We start from the raw sequence: 18,376 nt of genomic DNA, 5'->3' as shown, positions 1-18,376 counted from the left end.
TACGCTACTCGCTGTTTCAAATTCCGTATTACCATACTAGCCGGACTACTTCGACCCATTAATGACGTCACATTACGCGCACCGAAAATAGAAATATTTTATATTACGAAATATATTACGTAGTACATCGTGTGACTTCATTTCTGTGACGAAACACAATAGTTTTATCTTAACTCTATTGAATTTAAGGTCATGTCGGACGTGGTGTTTTTTTAACAGTAAACTATTTGTTAAAAACATCGAACGAATTCAAAACGTATTTTGGAGTGTGTGTTTATCATGCATAAATGTATATTTCGATAGGAATACAATAAAATAGTGTGGTTTAAACTAAGTTTCGATAAAGACATGGAAGAAGTGGAAGTGCATATTGTTTCAACGTCTTTGTTATAAACATCGGATTAAAGTTGTCAACTTGTTATAAACATTGGATTAACGATGGCATTAAGGTTAGCGTGTCAGAAACCTGTGTTTTCCCGGTTCGAATGTCTACACGTTAATTTACATAAACTGTATTCATACGCGTCTTAAACAAACTATGGCGTACCGTTTTAGTCATTGTTTTGTCAGTTTTGTTAAAGTAAAAACTACAATTGTTAACTGTTTTTGTTAGTTGTTGTATAGGCCCTATAATAAAAGAAATATTACGCTAGTCAATTGTACCAAGAGTTTGTATCACTCTCCTGGCTTGTGCTATTTCGCATCACACTCGAGGCTCCGCCTCTCGTGTGATACGTCATCACAAAAGCCACTCGAGTGATACAAACTCTTGGAACAATTGACTAGCGTAATATTCCGTATATATTACACATGTGTAATACTACTTTTAAAAGCGTTTTCATTGGCTTAGTTTTCGTTTATTGACCAATCGCATGTTGCTATTTTGCTGAAATGACGTTGCAACGTCAAATGACGTCACGAAATGTAAACAACATTCGGGATTTATTATTATGTTTGCATAAATATTAATTTAATTTGCTCATTTAAAAGCATGTGATAAAAAAGATCTGACACTCGTTGGCTCGCGCTCCCGGCGTTCTAAGCCTGGCAACATAAACTACTCTGTTTTCAACGCTAACCTAGTATTCTCTATATCTCCACTACTTCTACAACTAATACTCTTTCGACGACGAAGTTGACGATAGCCTACACCAGTGCCACTATTAACGTTCGATTGGTCATTGTCGTCTCGGGTACTACTTAATGTACAACAAGTACTCTTAAGTATACTTTAATGTACCCCGGGTACGGAAAATATACTGAAACGTACCCGGTTATTCTAACGCGAAATTGGTCGTTGTAGGCTTTTCTCATATTAATTATATTAATATGTATGTCCACATTCTGTAAATCGCCTCTATAGATATTATCGAAATTCCTGTTCAAACAGCACGTTGAAGCAGGCTTCGTTCATACAGAATTTTGTTTCGTATTCAGTAGCGCGTTTTACGAAATAGGATTTTGGGCGGAAATAAAATTCGGTACAGTCTAAATTTGTCAGGCACGTGTTAGTATATTTCCCGTACCCGGGGTACATTTAAGTATACTTAAGAGTACCCGGGGAACATTAAAGCAGTAAATTTAATAGTACGAGCACTATAAATAACCATTCACCACTACATTCGCAATACAAAGATCTGAAACCACATTCACTCTATCACGACATCTTTTACTAATTGTAAATCGTATTTTTTCTTTCAGTATTACAGACCTGTAGACTGCAAATACCACGAATGAATTAATTTATCTATAGAGAGCACGAATACGAAATTGAATTTTGTTTTCCCATGTCAGACGACGACATTGAACAGACTGAAGTTTGACCTTTGAATATCGGTGTTCGGTAGCCAGAAATACTATAATACTATAAATTAATACTATAATACAATACTCACGACATGTATCTTACCGTTTCATTATTCAACAAATCCTACCAGAGTGAATAACCGACCGTATACTGTTCTGGGTTCATAGCAAGGAGTTAATTTCAGAATCAAGAAGAAACACAGAAACACGGCTGATCCGTCGGTATACAGCGTTCCCAATAAGCAGCAGACATTTTCTCAATACTGCATGAATCTCTGAAAACCCTGTGACGTCACTGCGCCAGATAAAAGACCAATACATCTGTCCACACAAAGGTTCATGGTATTATATTAATGTGTATGGCAGGTAAATTACAGATATATCAATATTGATAGATGTCTGGGTTAATTGGGTCTGTTTGTAAATAGACGTTATATTTAGACATAATTGATACATACGCCATGATAGTTGTGCTATGGTGTGCTGTGACGCACCCAACGGCGTATTGATTGTGTGATATCGTGTTTCAATAGTCCACGGTTAATACGGACATTCTGTCTGACCGTTGGTCTTTTAATCATTGCCGGTTTTCATCCGGTTTCGAAACACCTTGATGAAATTCAGTAAGGATTTGTGGGACAGTGTACAGATGTACATGGTTTTTTTCCAAACAGGTCTTGAAAAGTAAACATTTGTAGCAGAAATGTTAAATTTTTCATTAATTTGTATTAAAACTTAGAAAACGAGCTCTTGCCGTTTCAACCGTTGTTTCGGTGAATCGTTTACAGTTATGGCGACCAACCCTCTCGAATTATATGCGCCTGAAAACTACTGTTGAATAGAAGTGAAGCAACATAACTTTGATATTTATATGAGCCTTGTTCTGGAAAAACTGGGCTTAATGCATACGCTTAAAGTGTCGTCCCAGATTAACCTGTGCAGTCCGAACAGGCTAATCAAGGACGACACTTTCCGCCTAAATTGGATCTTTATTAAGAAGAGACTTCATTTAAACGAACAATGTCATAAAAGCGGAAACTTTATGCACATGCAATAAGCCCAGTTTTCTCAGAACGCGGCTCAAATGTGTAAATTTTATTCCTGTATCGGTCGTTTGAACAATTTAACACGACACTATCAAATAGGCTGATTATTTTTATGTATTTGCAATGACTGCTCTAACCTCTTTATGTAAACGTGTTAAATAAAGACTGGGTCGTATCAAAGAAATTGTGAATCGTCAAAAATAAAATTCTGGAAGAATTGTCGTCAGTAGTATGTTCTTCGTCTGGTGCAAAATGTGCCAATATTTTACAGTCGCAATACACAAAGAACATCGTCAAGACTACTTGGTCAGAATTTAATTTTTGACAAGTATATACAAACACTAAAAATGGACACAGTATGAGAATTAATATATTAAAAGTATTAATTTAAGCAGTCATGAACCATACAGTTCATATGTGTTAACCCATTTAAGTCTAGTGGACTCTCCCATCCTTGTAAATTGGATCGATTTATTTCCAAAATTAGGGATGTCTAGTTTATTTATTTCTATATTTAGAATATTTCTTACAGAAATTTCTGTTAGCAAACAGCGCAGATCCTGATGAGACGCCGCATCAGGCGGCGTCTCATATGGGTCTACGCTGTTTGCCGAGGTCTTTTTTCTAGACGCTAGGCATAAATGGGTTAATAACGTGGCAATTGGATTTGTTATTCATTTTATTAAAAATCAAGTGTAAGAGTACAGAACAATCCAACAATCTGGTAAGACTGCAAATTCGTATTAGTAACTAATAAACCTTGACACATATACACACATGTGCAATACATGTAAAATACTTGGAAAGCACTTAAAATCTAAAACTAAAAAAGTCTATTGTCTGAACGAATCAATCATTCTAAGACAATCAGCCATTTTAAGTATTCTTTAACTGTTTTCTTCCCTTTTCGGCAAAATATTTTTACTTATGACCAACATATCGTTTCTATAACACAATCTATACATTTTTGCCGAGTATTTTATGACACGCACACAGAACAAAGGTAAGGAAAATAGAATTGAGGTGTCAAAATGTTCAGGAATATAACGAAGAGGTTTTATTGCAGTTCTATGGAAGAAAAGAATATATATTATGTAAATAGTTAAAGGGATCTTTTCACGGTTTTGTAAATTGACAAAATTGAAAAAAGTTGTTTCAGATTCGCAAATTTTCGTTTTAGTTATGATATTTGTGAAGAAACAGTATGACTGAACATTTAACATAGTCCAATATAGCCATTATATGTATCTTTTGACGATTTGGAAACCTAAAAATTATAAAGCGTTGCAACGCGAAACGATTGAATAATTTGGAGAGTTCTGTTGTTGTCGTTTAAATTTACGAATTACGAAGATTGCTTTTATAAGGTATAAAATACGTTTACCCGGCGGAATAGCCGAGAGGGCTATTGCGTTTTTACTTTAGACTAACTCCATGACTCCGGGGGTCACTAATTCGAGCCCTGGTACCGGCTACTTTTTTCCTTTTTTAAATTTTATTCTTGATTTTTTACTGGAGCTTTTAAGATCCAATGTTAACATTTATCAATTTAAATCATTTAATGACAAACTTCAAAATATTTCAAAATCTGTGAAAATGACCCTTTAAAAAAATCATTTTATTTCATTATGGATGTATGTATCTTCACTAAGTAAGTGCAAAGAACTACTTTTCTTTTCTATTTACCAGTAGAATGTATGACGGAGTGGTTTGATTGAATCCTTTTTATTTTAGCTCGATTGCAACGAAAGCCTCTTGCTTTTTGAAACGCTAGGCGGAGACCATATCAACAACGCCACGTCGACCCTTTTTACAAAGTTATTATATGTTTATAATTATTTACGAACATGTGTGATTAATTGCTTATTGCAAACACGGACTCTAGATGAGATGGTCAATATATGCTCCGTGTTGCAAATTTTCAAATGTATGACACATGTAAACTTAAAACACTCGAACAATCTCTTTGTCTTTGCACGTCAGTTACATTAGAGAATGGAAAGACAACTCTGCACTATACTACAGTCTCTTATAGACTCAACGAGTTGCTTCCCATGGTTTGTAAATTGTCATTGGAACTCATAAGAAGATTGTTAATAGGCTAAACTCGGCATAAAATGAACACAGGTAAAAACGCTTAAACCCACGTCGCTTTTTAATGTTTTAAGTTGTTGTTTTTTTTTCACATTATTTCGATAATTACAACCATGTATTAGGCTGACTATCGTGTGAATTGTTTATATTTACGAGTTCAAACAATGACAATTCGTTTCAACAAGACACATTGTAGATCTAGAACTTGACCGTAAGATTATTTTAAGATCACGTTTACATGCTGTTTTGACACAATCAGGAACCGTTTAATAGAATCCGAAACTGGTCACTTTAATAGTATTGTTCAGATATATTTTCGGATAAGGAACATTTCTTATTAAACCATCATATTTGGCAAAGAGTGAAAGACTCGTTTTTGATAACTCGATAATTTGGGGATTGTTTGGTAAATTGTATTCTTAAGCTGCATTAAAGATTTAAAAAGTGAAACATGTTCATGCCTAATGAAACCACAGGTGTAGGGCGCGTGGCCAAGTCACTTTAACACTATCAATTTGTCATAAAACAATATTTTTTATCATATTGACCAAAAAAAAAATCTATTTTTTTTTTCTGATATGATATATATTCATATACACACCTGTGAATGAAACCACCTGTAGAAATATATTACCATCACTGAGCTGGATGGGTTAATGCTCATTATTCTAAATCACATTAGTTCACTTATACTATATTATAAACAAACAAGCTATTTATCCTATTACCAGTTGAAAATCGATAGTATAACAACGATAATATAAACATGAGCTTTATACTATCGCTATTTTTAGAACAGATTTGGGTTTTTCCAAAAATTGGAGGATCTGTTTTTGTCAACTACGAAAACACAAAAATCGTCAAAAAATGCGATATTTGACAATTCTTAATGGCAAATAGGGAGGAAATAATATGATAAATAGGCCTCGCGCTACATCGGTTCTCAGCCTCGCATGATAAACTTGATCTTTATCCAAAACTCGCATAATATTCTCTATATAAGTAAAAAGTGTCAACCCTGATTGCCTGAACACTGCACAAGCTAGTCTGGGAAAACACTTTACAGGCACACGAGCCAAGAGCGAGGCTTAATTATATATTAGGGACAAAGTTTTGAATTTGTTTTCTATTACAGCGATTTTTTTCCTTCTTTATAAAGTACCCAAAAACGACAGTTTCAACAATGGAAAAAAATACAAATTTCCCCTTTGCTGTTAAAAAAAATTCCCAAATGAAGGTTTCTTAAAAAAAATAAATATATATATATATATATAAAAAATTAAAATAAAATGCAAGTTTCCCTGTGCAGCTCTTTTGCTTGAACCTAAGTAAATGTAATATTGACAACTTAAAAACATTTAATTATCAATTATAAATTATTTAAGGGTTTATCCCGCACAATTATCCCAATTGTACTGGTACCAGTACTTTTTCCAATTGGGCTAAAAAAATCGCTGTATTACTGAGACTTGAAGTGCACTAACTATCTCAACAATCAATGTAAAACCATCTGCAGACAAATGGGTTTAAAACTTAAAAGTATTGAAATAAAATATACAAAAGGTTTATCATTTAACAAAAATAAAGATCTTTTAACGAACAGGTTAACAAGTATATTTATGTTATTTGATATCAGAAAAACACACATGACTTAAAAAAAAAAAGCCCGCTGGTTTAATGGAGTCATTTAGATTGTGAATGATGTGTTGATATCAAAGCCGTATAATGTATTGTCTGAACAACAATATTTGAGCCGCATCATGATTAAATTGTGTCTTGTTCTGAGAAAATTGGGCTTAATGCATGTGCGTAAAGTGTCGTCCCAGATTAGCCTGTGCAGTCTGCACAGGCTATAATCAGGGACGACACTTTCCACTTAAACTAGATTTTCGATTAAAAGGGACTTCCTTTAAACGAAAAATACCATTGAAGCGGAAAGTGTCGTCCCTGATTTGCCTGTGCGGACTGCACAGGCTAATCTGGGACGATACTTTACGCACATGCATTTTGCCCAATTTTCACAGTACAAGACACAATTGGTCTTAAGCCGTATGCAGCCAGCGTAAAGAAGCTCCTGACCAGCATGTGCATCTGCCCAGACTGGTCAACTGCTATGCTATAAAGTCACACTGCCCAGACTGTTCAACTGCTAAGCTATAAAGTCACACTGCCCAGACTGGTCAACTGCTAAGCTATAAAGTCACACTGCCCAGACTGGTCATCTGCTAAGCTATAAAGTCACACTGCCCAGACTGGTCAACTGCTTAGCTATAAAGTCACACTGCCCAGACTGGTCAACTGCTAAGCTATAAAGTCACACTGCCCAGACTGGTCAACTGCTAAGCTATAAAGTCACACTGCCCAGACTGCAGGGCTTGAAATTAACACTCGCACACTCGCAAAATGCGAGTAAAAAATACCGATTGCGAGTTAAGTTTAAAGCCACTAGTATTTTTTTGCGAGTAAATAAATAGTGAAAAGAAATGAGTAGGTATAATGCTGCTCGACGTCATGATCGCTAAATCTTAAGTCAATTTATAGAACGCCCAAGTACCCTTATGCGTAAGGGCGCACCTTGTATGTAGACTGGTATATACAGATACGCGGATGGTATTGGTACAAAGGAATTGAAACAGTCGACTATTCACTTTATAACCACAGACGGAAATAACACAAAATATACATAATGCAAAAGATTAAGCAAAGTTAACCGTTTAGTTAGAAAAAACGGATTTTAAATCCTTCTACGAAAACAGTGAATTAATGGGAAAAATACCTTAAAATAAGACTAAAACTTGTTGTAGATGAAGATGGTCAATCAACCTGATGTGGGTCCTTATGGTCCAAGGAACTGATATCTTTGTATGGTTGCAGAAATAAAATGTGTATACATGTTAAGTACTTTTATTTTGTTTAAATAGTACTAAACTAATGTCCAAGGTTTTTGTATGTTTCCATCAAATTTGCGAGAATGCTTTTGATTTTGCGAGTGGGTATTAAAGCTGCTCGCAATTTTTTGCAAGTAGAAAAAAAAGTTAAATTCGAGCCCTGAGACTGCTCAACTGCTAAGCTATAAAGTCACACTGCCCAGACTGGTCAACTGCTAAGCTATAAAGTCACACTGCCCAGACTGGTCAACTGCTAAGCTATAAAGTCACACTGCCCAGACTGGTCAGCTGCTAAGCTATAAAGTCACACTACCCAGACTGGTCAACTGCTAAGCTATAAAGTCACACTGCCCAGACTGGTCAACTGCTAAGCTATAAAGTCACACTGCCCAGACTGGTCAACTGCTAAGCTAAAAAGTCACACTGCCCAGACTGGTCAACTGCTAAGCTATAAAGTCACACTGCCCAGACTGGTCAACTGCTAAGCTATAAAGTCACACTGCCCAGACTGGTCAACTGCTAAGCTATAAAGTCACACTGCCCAGACTGGTCAACTGCTTAGCTATAAAGTCACACTGCCCAGACTGGTCAACTGCTAAGCTATAAAGTCACACTGCCCAGACTGGTCAACTGCTAAGCTATAAAGTCACACTGCCCAGACTGGTCAACTGCTAAGCTATAAAGTCACACTGCCCAGACTGGTCAACTGCTAAGCTATAAAGTCACACTGCCCAGACTGGTCAACTGCTAAGCTATAAAGTCACACTGCCCAGACTGGTCAGCTGCTAAGCTATAAAGTCACACTGCCCAGACTGGTCAACTGCTAAGCTATAAAGTCACACTGCCCAGACTGGTCAACTGCTAAGCTATAAAGTCACACTGCCCAGACTGGTCAACTGCTAAGCTATAAAGTCACACTGCCCTGACTGGTCAACTGCTAAGCTATAAAGTCACACTGCCCAGACTGGTCAACTGCTAAGCTATAAAGTCACACTGCCCAGACTGGTCAACTGCTAAAGCTATATACCGGTAGTCACACTTGTAAGGTTTTTTGGTTTTATTAGCGTACTTGGTGACAACATAGTATTATACCATGAGACCTATATTCACATGATGGGGCAGCTTTTATTTTTAAATGTAGTTATTAAAATAAAAAATGTAAAGTATAATAAATATAAGATCGCATCAAATTTTTATTTTGAAAAAGTTATCTCTTACCTTTATCCAATATTTTGGAATAACCATCTGACAGAACAAACACAAATTGTTATTATTTATTTAGCTCTAGTGGCATGGGTGCAGTGTTGAATACTAGTAAACTACAGAAGTAAAGTCAAGTACCAATACAATCTATAACTTAAACTAGATTAAAGATCAATATTAATAACTCCATGATGTTTCATCTGCGTCATTGGCTATTGTATACACAACAATAATACCCCAGTATGTGAAATAAGATGGTAGTACTCTAAAAAAATAATTTCAATTCAAGCCCGTGTGGTCAAAACTGACCTAGCCCTTGGGCTCTCATAAGTTATATAGGCATTTACAGTAAATAATTTAAACATTTTTTTTCTCGGATACAAAAAGTACCAAAGATTTGATGCTGCATGAAACATCAGTAAGAGGTCCTGTAGAAAGTTTGTGTAAATCATGCCCCTAGAGACATCAGTAAGAGGTCCTGTAGAAAGTTTGTGTAAATCATGCCCCTAGAGACATCAGTAAGAGGTCCTGTAGAAAGTTTGTGTAAATCATGCCCCTAGAGACATCAGTAAGAGGTCCTGTAGAAAGTTTGTGTAAATCATGCCCCTAGAGACATCAGTAAGAGGTCCTGTAGAAAGTTTGTGTAAATCATGCCCCTAGAGACATCAGTAAGAGGTCCTGTAGAAAGTTTGTGTAAATCATGCCCCTAGAGACATCAGTAAGAGGTCCTGTAGAAAGTTTGTGTAAATCATGCCCCTAGAGACATCAGTAAGAGGTCCCGTAGAAAGTTTGTGTAAATCATGCCCCTAGAGACATCAGTAAAAGGTCCTGTAGAAAGTTTGTGTAAATCATGCCCCTAGAGTAGAAACAAGCCTTGCCATTGATCACTGGATTTAAATAAGACTTGCTCTGTAAAAAGGGGGTTTAATGCATGTGCATAAAGGGTAGTCCAAGATTTCACGGACAACATTTTTCGCTTTTATTGTATTTTGCTTTTAAAGGAAGACCCTTTTTGGCAAAAATTCAATTTAGGTGGAATGCGTCGTCCCAGATAAGCCTGTGCAGACTGCCAAGACTAATCTGGGACGACACTTTCTGCTGCTCTGCACATGCATTGAACCCCATTTTCACAGGGCGACCCTCATATACTTCTAAAGGAAATAATTTCTCCACTGAAAAAGCAATGGTCAGAAGTTTAATATTTGATGTGTAACATTATGAAGTAGTACAGCGCAAAGTTTGTTTTAATCAAAACCTGGAGTGAATAATGGCCATGATTTGTGTATACTGTTTTTTAGCGAAATGACTTAAAAAATGTCTGACACAAACAAAAGGGCCAGCAGGGGTATTACATGTATTTAGAAAAATCAGCTCTTCTGAGGAGGGAGGGGAAGGGGGGTGGGGGTAAATGTTTGATATAATATGATTCAACATTATGTTTACAAAACAACTGATATGGAACAGCAAGGCACACAGCTATAATATTTGGTATGTGGTTGTTTAATTACAAAGATTGTTCAAATTGTGTAGTTTGCAAAGGCTAATCGGGTACACTTCTTTCTTCCCAGACAGGATTTATGTAAAGAGTAGATTTTCTTAAAATGTAAAATTCTATGAAAGCAGATAGTCTTGTCCCTGATTAGTGTTTGCAAAGCCCACAGGCTTATCTGGGACAGCTCTTGTATGCGCATGCACTTATCCCTGTTTAACAAGAACAAGGCTCGTACCATATAGTAATTAACCCATTACCACTTAGATACATATTTTGATGCAGTTCTAGTCCCTTAGAAAGTTTAATTAATTTAAAGAACTTTCTTACTAGATTCAAGTTTTAAAGGCTTTATTTCCAACCCTTAGATATTAATGAGCAGCAAACAGCATAAAACCTTTACAGACTGTGAGTCAATCTCAAGCTGTTCTGGTTTCATGCTGTTTGCAGGTAACCATTACACTTTGCGTCTGTTCTGGTTTCATGCTGTTTGCAGGTAACCATTACACTTTGCGTCTGTTCTGGTTTCATGCTGTTTGCAGGTAACCATTACACTTTGCGTCTGTTCTGGTTTCATGCTGTTTGCAGGTAACCATTACACTTTGCGTCTGTTCTGGTTTCATGCTGTTTGCAGGTAACCATTACACTTTGCGTCTGTTCTGGTTTCATGCTGTTTGCAGGTAACCATTACACTTTGCGTCTGTTCTGGTTTCATGCTGTTTGCAGGTAACCATTACACTTTGCGTCTGTTCTGGTTTCATGCTGTTTGCAGGTAACCATTACACTTTGCGTCTGTTCTGGTTTCATGCTGTTTGCAGGTAACCATTACACTTTGCGTCTGTTCTGGTTTCATGCTGTTTGCAGGTGACCATTACACTTTGCGTCTGAGAGGGAAAGGGTTAAATACGGTTGTTGAATATTAGCCCAGTTTACTTTGAAAAAAACAATGCTTTATGCATGCCCTTTTCCACTCGGAAGCAAAGTCAGAATGGCTGTGTGCAAACAGCATAAAACCAGAACAGCCTGCAAGTTACTTGCAAGCTGTTAAGGTTTTATGCTGTTTGCTGATCATCAGTATCTAAATGTTGGAATTGAAGGCTTAAAAACTTGAATCTAGTAAGAATGGTCTTTAATTTAATGGTCTTAACTTTCTTAGGGACTACAAATGTGTCAACATACGTATCTAAGCTGTAAAGGGTTAATTTGAGGTCGTGCCGTTTTTTGAATATAATAGTTTTAAGGATATTTTTTATTCTTAGACTTAAGTCTAAAAATTTGTTGGGAATACAGGCCCATGTTGCTTTTTGCAGACTCGCCACCTCTCCATGACATGGTCAAGGGCGTCTCCTGGCTGCTGGGAAAGTGGCGCTCAGGTAAAACAAATGTATATATTTGTTATATCAGTTATATATATAATATATATATGAATGATAGATATGATAATGATAATAATGATTATCAATGTGACAAAGCTTACAGTGAATATGGCATATTATTTGATGATTAACTCAATTACAAAAATGACGATGCCAGTCAGGAGTTTATGAGCATCTTCTGGGAAATGTGTGTGTTAAGGCTTAATGCATGTGATAAAAGTGTGTGTTTAGGCTTAATGCATGTGATAAAAGTGTGTGTTTAGGCTTAATGCATGTGATAAAAGTATTGTACCAGATTAGCCTGTGAAGTCTACTAATTACTCTAAGCCTTAACTGGATTTTTGCTTTAAAAAGATTTTCTAAAAAACAAAAAATAACATAAAAGCGAAAATTGTCATCCCTGATGAGCCTGTGCGGACAGCACGGGTTAATTATGAGAAAACACTCAACACACTTGCATGTAGCCCTGTTTAGGTAGAGGGAGGCTCAAATGATCTAAATGAACATGAGATTATATTGAATATTGCTGATGCTGATGACGATTTTGATGATGATAATGTTTACCAACTCACTTTTGCTCAGGTTAGGTACTACTCGAAAGCATCCAGGGTACTATTATATAGTTAACTACATGTTTGTTTACCTCACAGAGGAGGGAAAGGGTTACTATCCGACCATTCAGAGTTTCACGTATGGCGAGGAGGTCGAATTTACGCATGTGGGCCAGCCGAACCTCCAGTTTAGGTAACCCCGTCCCTGCCAAAGAATCGAAGAACTGTTCATGAACTTGTCCCTGTCAAAGAAGTGAAAAACTTTTCATGAACTGGTCCCTGACAAAGAATCAAAGATCTGTTCATGAACTTGTCCCTGGCAAAGAATTGAAGAACTGCTCATGAACTGGTCCCTGCCAAAGAATAAAAAAACTGTTAGTGAACTGGTCCCTGCCAAAGAATCAAAGAACTGTTCATGAACTGGTCCCTGCCAAAGAATCAAAGAACTGTTCATGAACTGGTCCCTTCCAAAGAATCAAAGAACTGTTAGTGAACTGGTCCCTTTCAAAGAATCAAAGAACTGTTAGTGAACTGGTCCCTTCCAAAGAATCAAAGAACTGTTAGTGAACTGGTCCCTTCCAAAGAATCAAAGAACTGTTAGTGAACTGGTCCCTTTCAAAGAATCAAAGAACTGTTCATGAACTGGTCCCTTCCAAAGAATCAAAGAACTGTTAGTGAACTGGTCCCTTCCAAAGAATCAAAGAACTGTTAGTGAACTGGTCCCTTTCAAAGAATCAAAGAACTGTTAGTGAACTGGTCCCTTCCAAAGAATCAAAGAACTGTTCATGAACTGGTCCCTTCCAAAGAATCAAAGAACTGTTAGTGAACTGGTCCCTTCCAAAGAATCAAAGAACTGTTCATGAACTGGTCCCTTCCAAAGAATCAAAGAACTGTTCATGAACAATGTCAAGAACTTTGTGAACCCTTTACTACTTAGATGCGTATTATGACGCATTTTTGGTCCCTTACTAAGTTAAATTTAATTATATAATTATTTAAGAGCTTTCTTACTAGATTCAAATTTTAAAGGCTTCATTTCCAACCCTTAAATGCTGATGAGCAGCAAACAGCATAAAACCTAAACAGACTACGAGTTACTCACAGGCTGTTCTGGTTTTTTGCTGTTTGCACATAGCTAATTTCACATTGTTTTTGAGTGGGAAAGGGTTGAAGAAGGAACATGAATAACAAGTCTCACCTTGGTGAAGTGGGTATGGTGCCCGCCATTGGGTTTGATTACCACTGTGGGTGCTTTCTTTAGATCTTCCTCAAATACACCAAGTACTGGTTCTAGATACCTAGGAGCCCTGCACTTACCAGTAATGGGAAAGAAAAAGTGGCCAAAATGGATCAGAAACAGTTCATGAACTCATGAACCCTTTTTCACATGGTGTCATGAATTTGGGTTCATGAACTTGAATTCATGAATCATTTTTTAAGTGACATTTCAAGGTTTTTAATTTATCACCTGTTTTTGAAAGTCATGAACAGTTCATGACAGTCATTTAAAGTTTTGCAAGATAGTTTAATATTTATATTGCATCTTAGAGAAAAGGAAAGGAAATTCATTTTATTCATTGAATATCTTAAGTCATGGGCTAATTGGTGTGTTTATCTTTGCATATTAAAATGCTGTATAAATCATTTGTGTGTCATTGTTTATTAAAAATGCCATCAGCAAGAGAATTATGCTAAAGTGGTCCATGCTGTTTAGTTTTATATGCAATAAGTATTTGATTTGACTTGACATTAAACATTTGATATGAGCATTTTACTTAATAACTGCTTTAGTTAATATTCCCTTGAAATGCTTTGTGAAAAACCAACCGGGGCCCAGTATAAGGATCGTTCTTAAAGTTGGTCGCAACTATGAACTTTCAAATATTTATTAATTACAGGTTTTATGAACTTGAGCGTCCCTTTTTCATTAGCGTAGTATTTAAAACTAAATGTTACTTTGATCAGATTTATATGTATCATACTCGTTGAATTAGGCTGCATTTTGATAGGCCAGGGGTGGTATTCCAGAAACATCTTAAAATATTTCTTAAATAATTTCACTGAAGTTAAAAATTACAATGTTTTGTATTTCTTTACTAAATAAGGAAACACATGTTTTTTTGGTATTCCTAAAATGACAAAGGGAATAATTATGCTATTTAAATGTATATCTTGATGCCAATCTATTGCAATATGAAATTAAACATTGAAGAAAATTTCCCAATTTACGGATAAGAATAAAATTTAACTTAAGATGCTTCTGGAATACGACCCCAGGGGTCATTTACACCAAAGTTCCTCTGTTAAGACTCTATCTTAACTATAATTCAATTATTGAATACATGTAAATCGAAAAATATGTTTTAAAAAAAACATATATACAAACAGAATGACCCCTTTATACGTTTTGATATTGGTATATTTACATATAATAAGCAATCCATTTCTTTGCAGCTTTTCACAAGATATTTCATCAATTCAGATAATTATGTTCTCTTTTTTTGCAATTGCAATTTATATAACTTGCATGATATTCATTTATGGTCTCATTCGCAGCTTCTATTCCTGGCGCGCAGCAGATAAGAATCCACTGCACAGAGAGTTGGGCTTTGTACGGGTGAAACCTAACTCCAACCAGGTGGCGCTTATTATTGCAGCAAACATTGGTAAACATATTAAGTAGCCTTAAAAATATGTTTCTATGGATTATGGTGATGATAATGATGATGTTCTGGATATTGTTGTTGATGTTGTAGATGATGGTGATAATGATAATGACAGGTTACTGCACAGGCTAATCTAGGAAGACTCTTTACTCACATGCATTTCTTTACCTTGTTTTTGTCAGGAGTGTGTGAGGTGGAGGAAGGCACGTACACGGACAACCACATGCAACTCGAGTCTCACACTGTGGGTGGGCTGACGTTTAGAAAGCCTCCTGCTGTAAAAAAGGCAAGTTGGCATATTGCTGTGGAAAATCTTTAAAAAGAGGATATGTTCATAGGTTTGAATCCCCGGCCCGGCCAAAACACCTGTGTGGAAATGAGTCATCAAATTCTTGCTTTGGCCATTCTACATTCTACCTTTAGGTCAAGTATTTCAGTTGTTTGTTATTCCAATACGTATGTGCATTTAAAATGGGCAAAACAGCAATCCCAGGAAAAGTGACGTGATGTGACTGAAATAAATGTTTAAAATGGTGAACTATCCAACTACAAAGACAAACATGATTGAGTGAATGCATACAATATTTTTTACATACATGGAAAAGTGAAATCAGATCAGCATGTTTACTAATGGCAATGCATCGACCTTGATTTTGACATTAAAATTCATGTGATTTAAGTAATACAATTTCTCTCAGTATTTTCTTTTTTTTTTAATTGAGATTTGTATACCCCCACTAAACGAAGTTTAGGGGGGTATATAGGAGTGAGCTTGTCTGTTGTTCGGTCTGTCGGTCGGTCTGTGTCCGCTATCTTATTCAAGTAGTTTTCATCCGATCTTCACCAAACTTGGTCAGAAGTTGTATCTAGCTGATGTCTTGGTCAAGTTCGAACATTGGCCATGCAGGGTCAAAAACCAGGTCACTGGGTCACTTAGTGCGTTTTAAACATTGAGCATGGTGTCCGCTGTTTTTTGTGAAGACAACATGCAAATTTTCTGTGTCAATGCGGCATGTGGGGGTCATTTATCATTTGAGTGCTTTGATAACACCTTTTCTATTGTGTTTCTTTAATTAGTGCTTTCAGTGCTTTGATGACACCATTTCCCATGTATTTATTCTTTTAATGTTTTCAGTGCTTTGATTATAATGTTACCATTTCCATTGTATTTAAAGAATTAGTGCTCTCAGTGCTTGAATGACACCATTTTCACTGACCTTGTTGTTTTAGTGATTTCAGTGCTTTGATGACACCATTTCCATTGTTTTTATTTTTGAGTGCTTTCATAAGTTTGATTGCAACATTTCCACTGTAATTATTCTTTGAGTGCTTTGATGATTGCTCTTTTTGCAGGTGCGGCGAACATTCACGCGTAATGGCGACAAACTGGTGCAGGTTCTCGACATGGAGACAGAGAACACGCCTATGACAGAACACCTACGAATCACATACACAAAGATATGAGCAACATTGTGGAAACTGGGCTTAATGCATGTGACTGAAGTGTCGTCTTAGATTAACCTTCGCAGTCTGCTTCGTTTAATTGAGTCTTTTCTAAATGAAAATCCAGTCCTAACTGGACTAATTGCACAGACTTATCTAGACGATTCTGTACGCACATGCATTAATTTTTGTATTCGAACGGTATACATTGATAGTGCACACATGGTACAGAGGTAGTGTACTTACTCCATTTACATTAGTGTGTGTATAAAAACTGTACAATCAATACTAACCAAATCTGTATTATTCAACTGATTTCAATGTATTTCTCTGGTACTTGACGTTGGTAATATGCTAATTTAAACGTCCCAGTAGAGACTCTAAACATTTATTGTATGTAAAACACTTAATTGCTGTATATAATGTTATACAATGAAGTTATTTTATATTATCTGCATTTGTTGATCCTTATTAATTTGTACAGTGCATTTATTCAAAGACTTTTTGTTGTTGATAGTGTTAGTTAAAATTTATTTGTGCTTGATTGCATCAAAACAGGGACCTATACAAACGTTTGCATAGGTCCCTGATCAAAAGCATTATTGAGTCCGTTTTCTGAGACTAGAACCAGTACTTGGTGCCTATGGGGGGTCTAAAGAACGCTAAAACAGTGGGATTGGATCCGTGACCTGGCGGTCGCTAGGCGGACACAATATCCACTACGCCACAGCAACCTATGACAATGTTCAATATTGATACTGGATTAGTATTGACTTCAGATATTTTATTGAATACATAAACGTTTTTTAATGTTTTTTAGATAAAACCTTAAAAAACAAGCCTTAACATTGTATTAATCCCACCGTACTTGTCTCCCTTTATGTTTAAAAATGATCAAACAAAAAATGACCAAAGAATACACAAACGACATCAAATGACGTCATTGCGAAACCATAAGTACTACTCATGTTTGTTTTTTCCACGAAGGTAAAAAATCATTATTTTGTTTTAAAGTGCATTATATGGTTATTGATAATTATAAACTTTAGCTAAGCAACAAGAGAAACCAATATTCTCGGATATATTTCCTTGTCGCAAAACTACGGAATCCATTTTTTTCATAAAAAAGTAAGTAGATAACATTATGTGAATTACATTACAATGGAATCTCGCTCTAGGAAATCCGGTATTAATGCATGTGCGGAAAGTGTCGTCCCGAATTAGCCTGTGCAACATGTTCTGTTTCATCCGTGACGACACTTATGGTATTTTTGTTGCTGTTTAGATGGCGTCTTATATTAGCGGAAATCCATTTTAGGCGTAAATTGTCGTCCCTGGTTAGCCCAAGTGGAATGCACATCGCAATCTGGGACGACACTTTTCGCACATGCATTTAACCTTTACACCTTTGTACAGTTATCACCCCTTAACCAATAGCCACCGGTACAAAATATTCTATTTGGAAGGAGTGCTGTATCACAAGAAGAAGAATAATCTCGTTTTTCCAGAGTGAAGCTTTTATTATATACAATTGTACGTCAAATTTAATGCAGTGATGTCGTTCATTAAACATCATCTGGAAACGGTAATGTAAATGTACGTTTAACATGGTTCATAATGAGTCTCTCTTAAGTGGAGTCAAGATGGTCTGTTAAACATGTGTACTAAAGCTATTTCAATATGCAAATCATTCGCGTGTTGTCCATTCCGAGCGTGTTATGGGAGACCAAATATATTCATTAAGTAACTTCTATTTTGAAAAGTTTACATTGTTTACCAAAGTAGATGTTGACCTGTAACGGATGAGCTTTCTC

General features: G+C 36.2%; 2 protein-coding genes across 3 annotated transcripts in view; one reads left to right on the top strand and one right to left on the bottom strand.

The window, feature by feature from the left end:
- LOC127834722 (Na(+)/H(+) exchanger protein 7-like) overlaps positions 1 to 9,134 on the bottom strand; it is a 68,119-nt gene extending 58,985 nt beyond the window's left edge. Inside the window, exon 1 of the mRNA XM_052360746.1 lies at positions 9,053 to 9,134. Within this exon, the coding sequence (XP_052216706.1) occupies positions 9,053 to 9,079 (27 nt within the window). The 5' untranslated portion in view covers positions 9,080 to 9,134. The remainder of the gene's footprint in view (positions 1 to 9,052) is intronic.
- On the top strand, positions 4,883 to 17,013 carry LOC127834723 (peroxynitrite isomerase THAP4-like). 2 transcript variants are annotated; one of them, XM_052360748.1, is made up of 6 exons: positions 4,883 to 4,979; positions 11,837 to 11,899; positions 12,553 to 12,646; positions 15,010 to 15,119; positions 15,302 to 15,405; positions 16,473 to 17,013. In XM_052360748.1, the coding sequence occupies exons 1-6, from the start codon at positions 4,970 to 4,972 to the stop codon at positions 16,581 to 16,583; spliced, it is 492 nt and encodes a 163-aa protein (XP_052216708.1). In that variant the 5' UTR covers positions 4,883 to 4,969; the 3' UTR covers positions 16,584 to 17,013. The 2 variants fall into 2 exon arrangements, with proteins under 2 accessions (XP_052216708.1, XP_052216707.1); XM_052360747.1 differs by lacking the exon at positions 4,883 to 4,979 and having other exon boundaries at positions 11,821 to 11,899.
- Positions 17,014 to 18,376: the final 1,363 nt, after the last annotated feature.

The sequence above is a fragment of the Dreissena polymorpha genome, chromosome 6 (genome assembly GCF_020536995.1).
Source record: "Dreissena polymorpha isolate Duluth1 chromosome 6, UMN_Dpol_1.0, whole genome shotgun sequence".
Lineage (NCBI taxonomy): Eukaryota > Metazoa > Mollusca > Bivalvia > Myida > Dreissenidae > Dreissena > Dreissena polymorpha.
The sequence above is the reverse complement of the archived record's forward strand: the minus strand, read 5'-3'. Positions and strand labels throughout refer to the sequence as shown.

Excerpts from the sequence above, each read along its gene's own strand:
- LOC127834723 (XM_052360747.1), top strand. The coding sequence starts at position 11,821 with ATGTTGCTTTTTGCAGACTCGCCACCTCTCCATGACATGGTCAAGGGC. Across the intron at positions 12,647-15,009 it reads CAGCCGAACCTCCAGTTTAG|CTTCTATTCCTGGCGCGCAG; the intron begins GTAACCCCGTCC and ends TCTCATTCGCAG. Across the intron at positions 15,406-16,472 it reads AGCCTCCTGCTGTAAAAAAG|GTGCGGCGAACATTCACGCG; the intron begins GCAAGTTGGCAT and ends CTCTTTTTGCAG.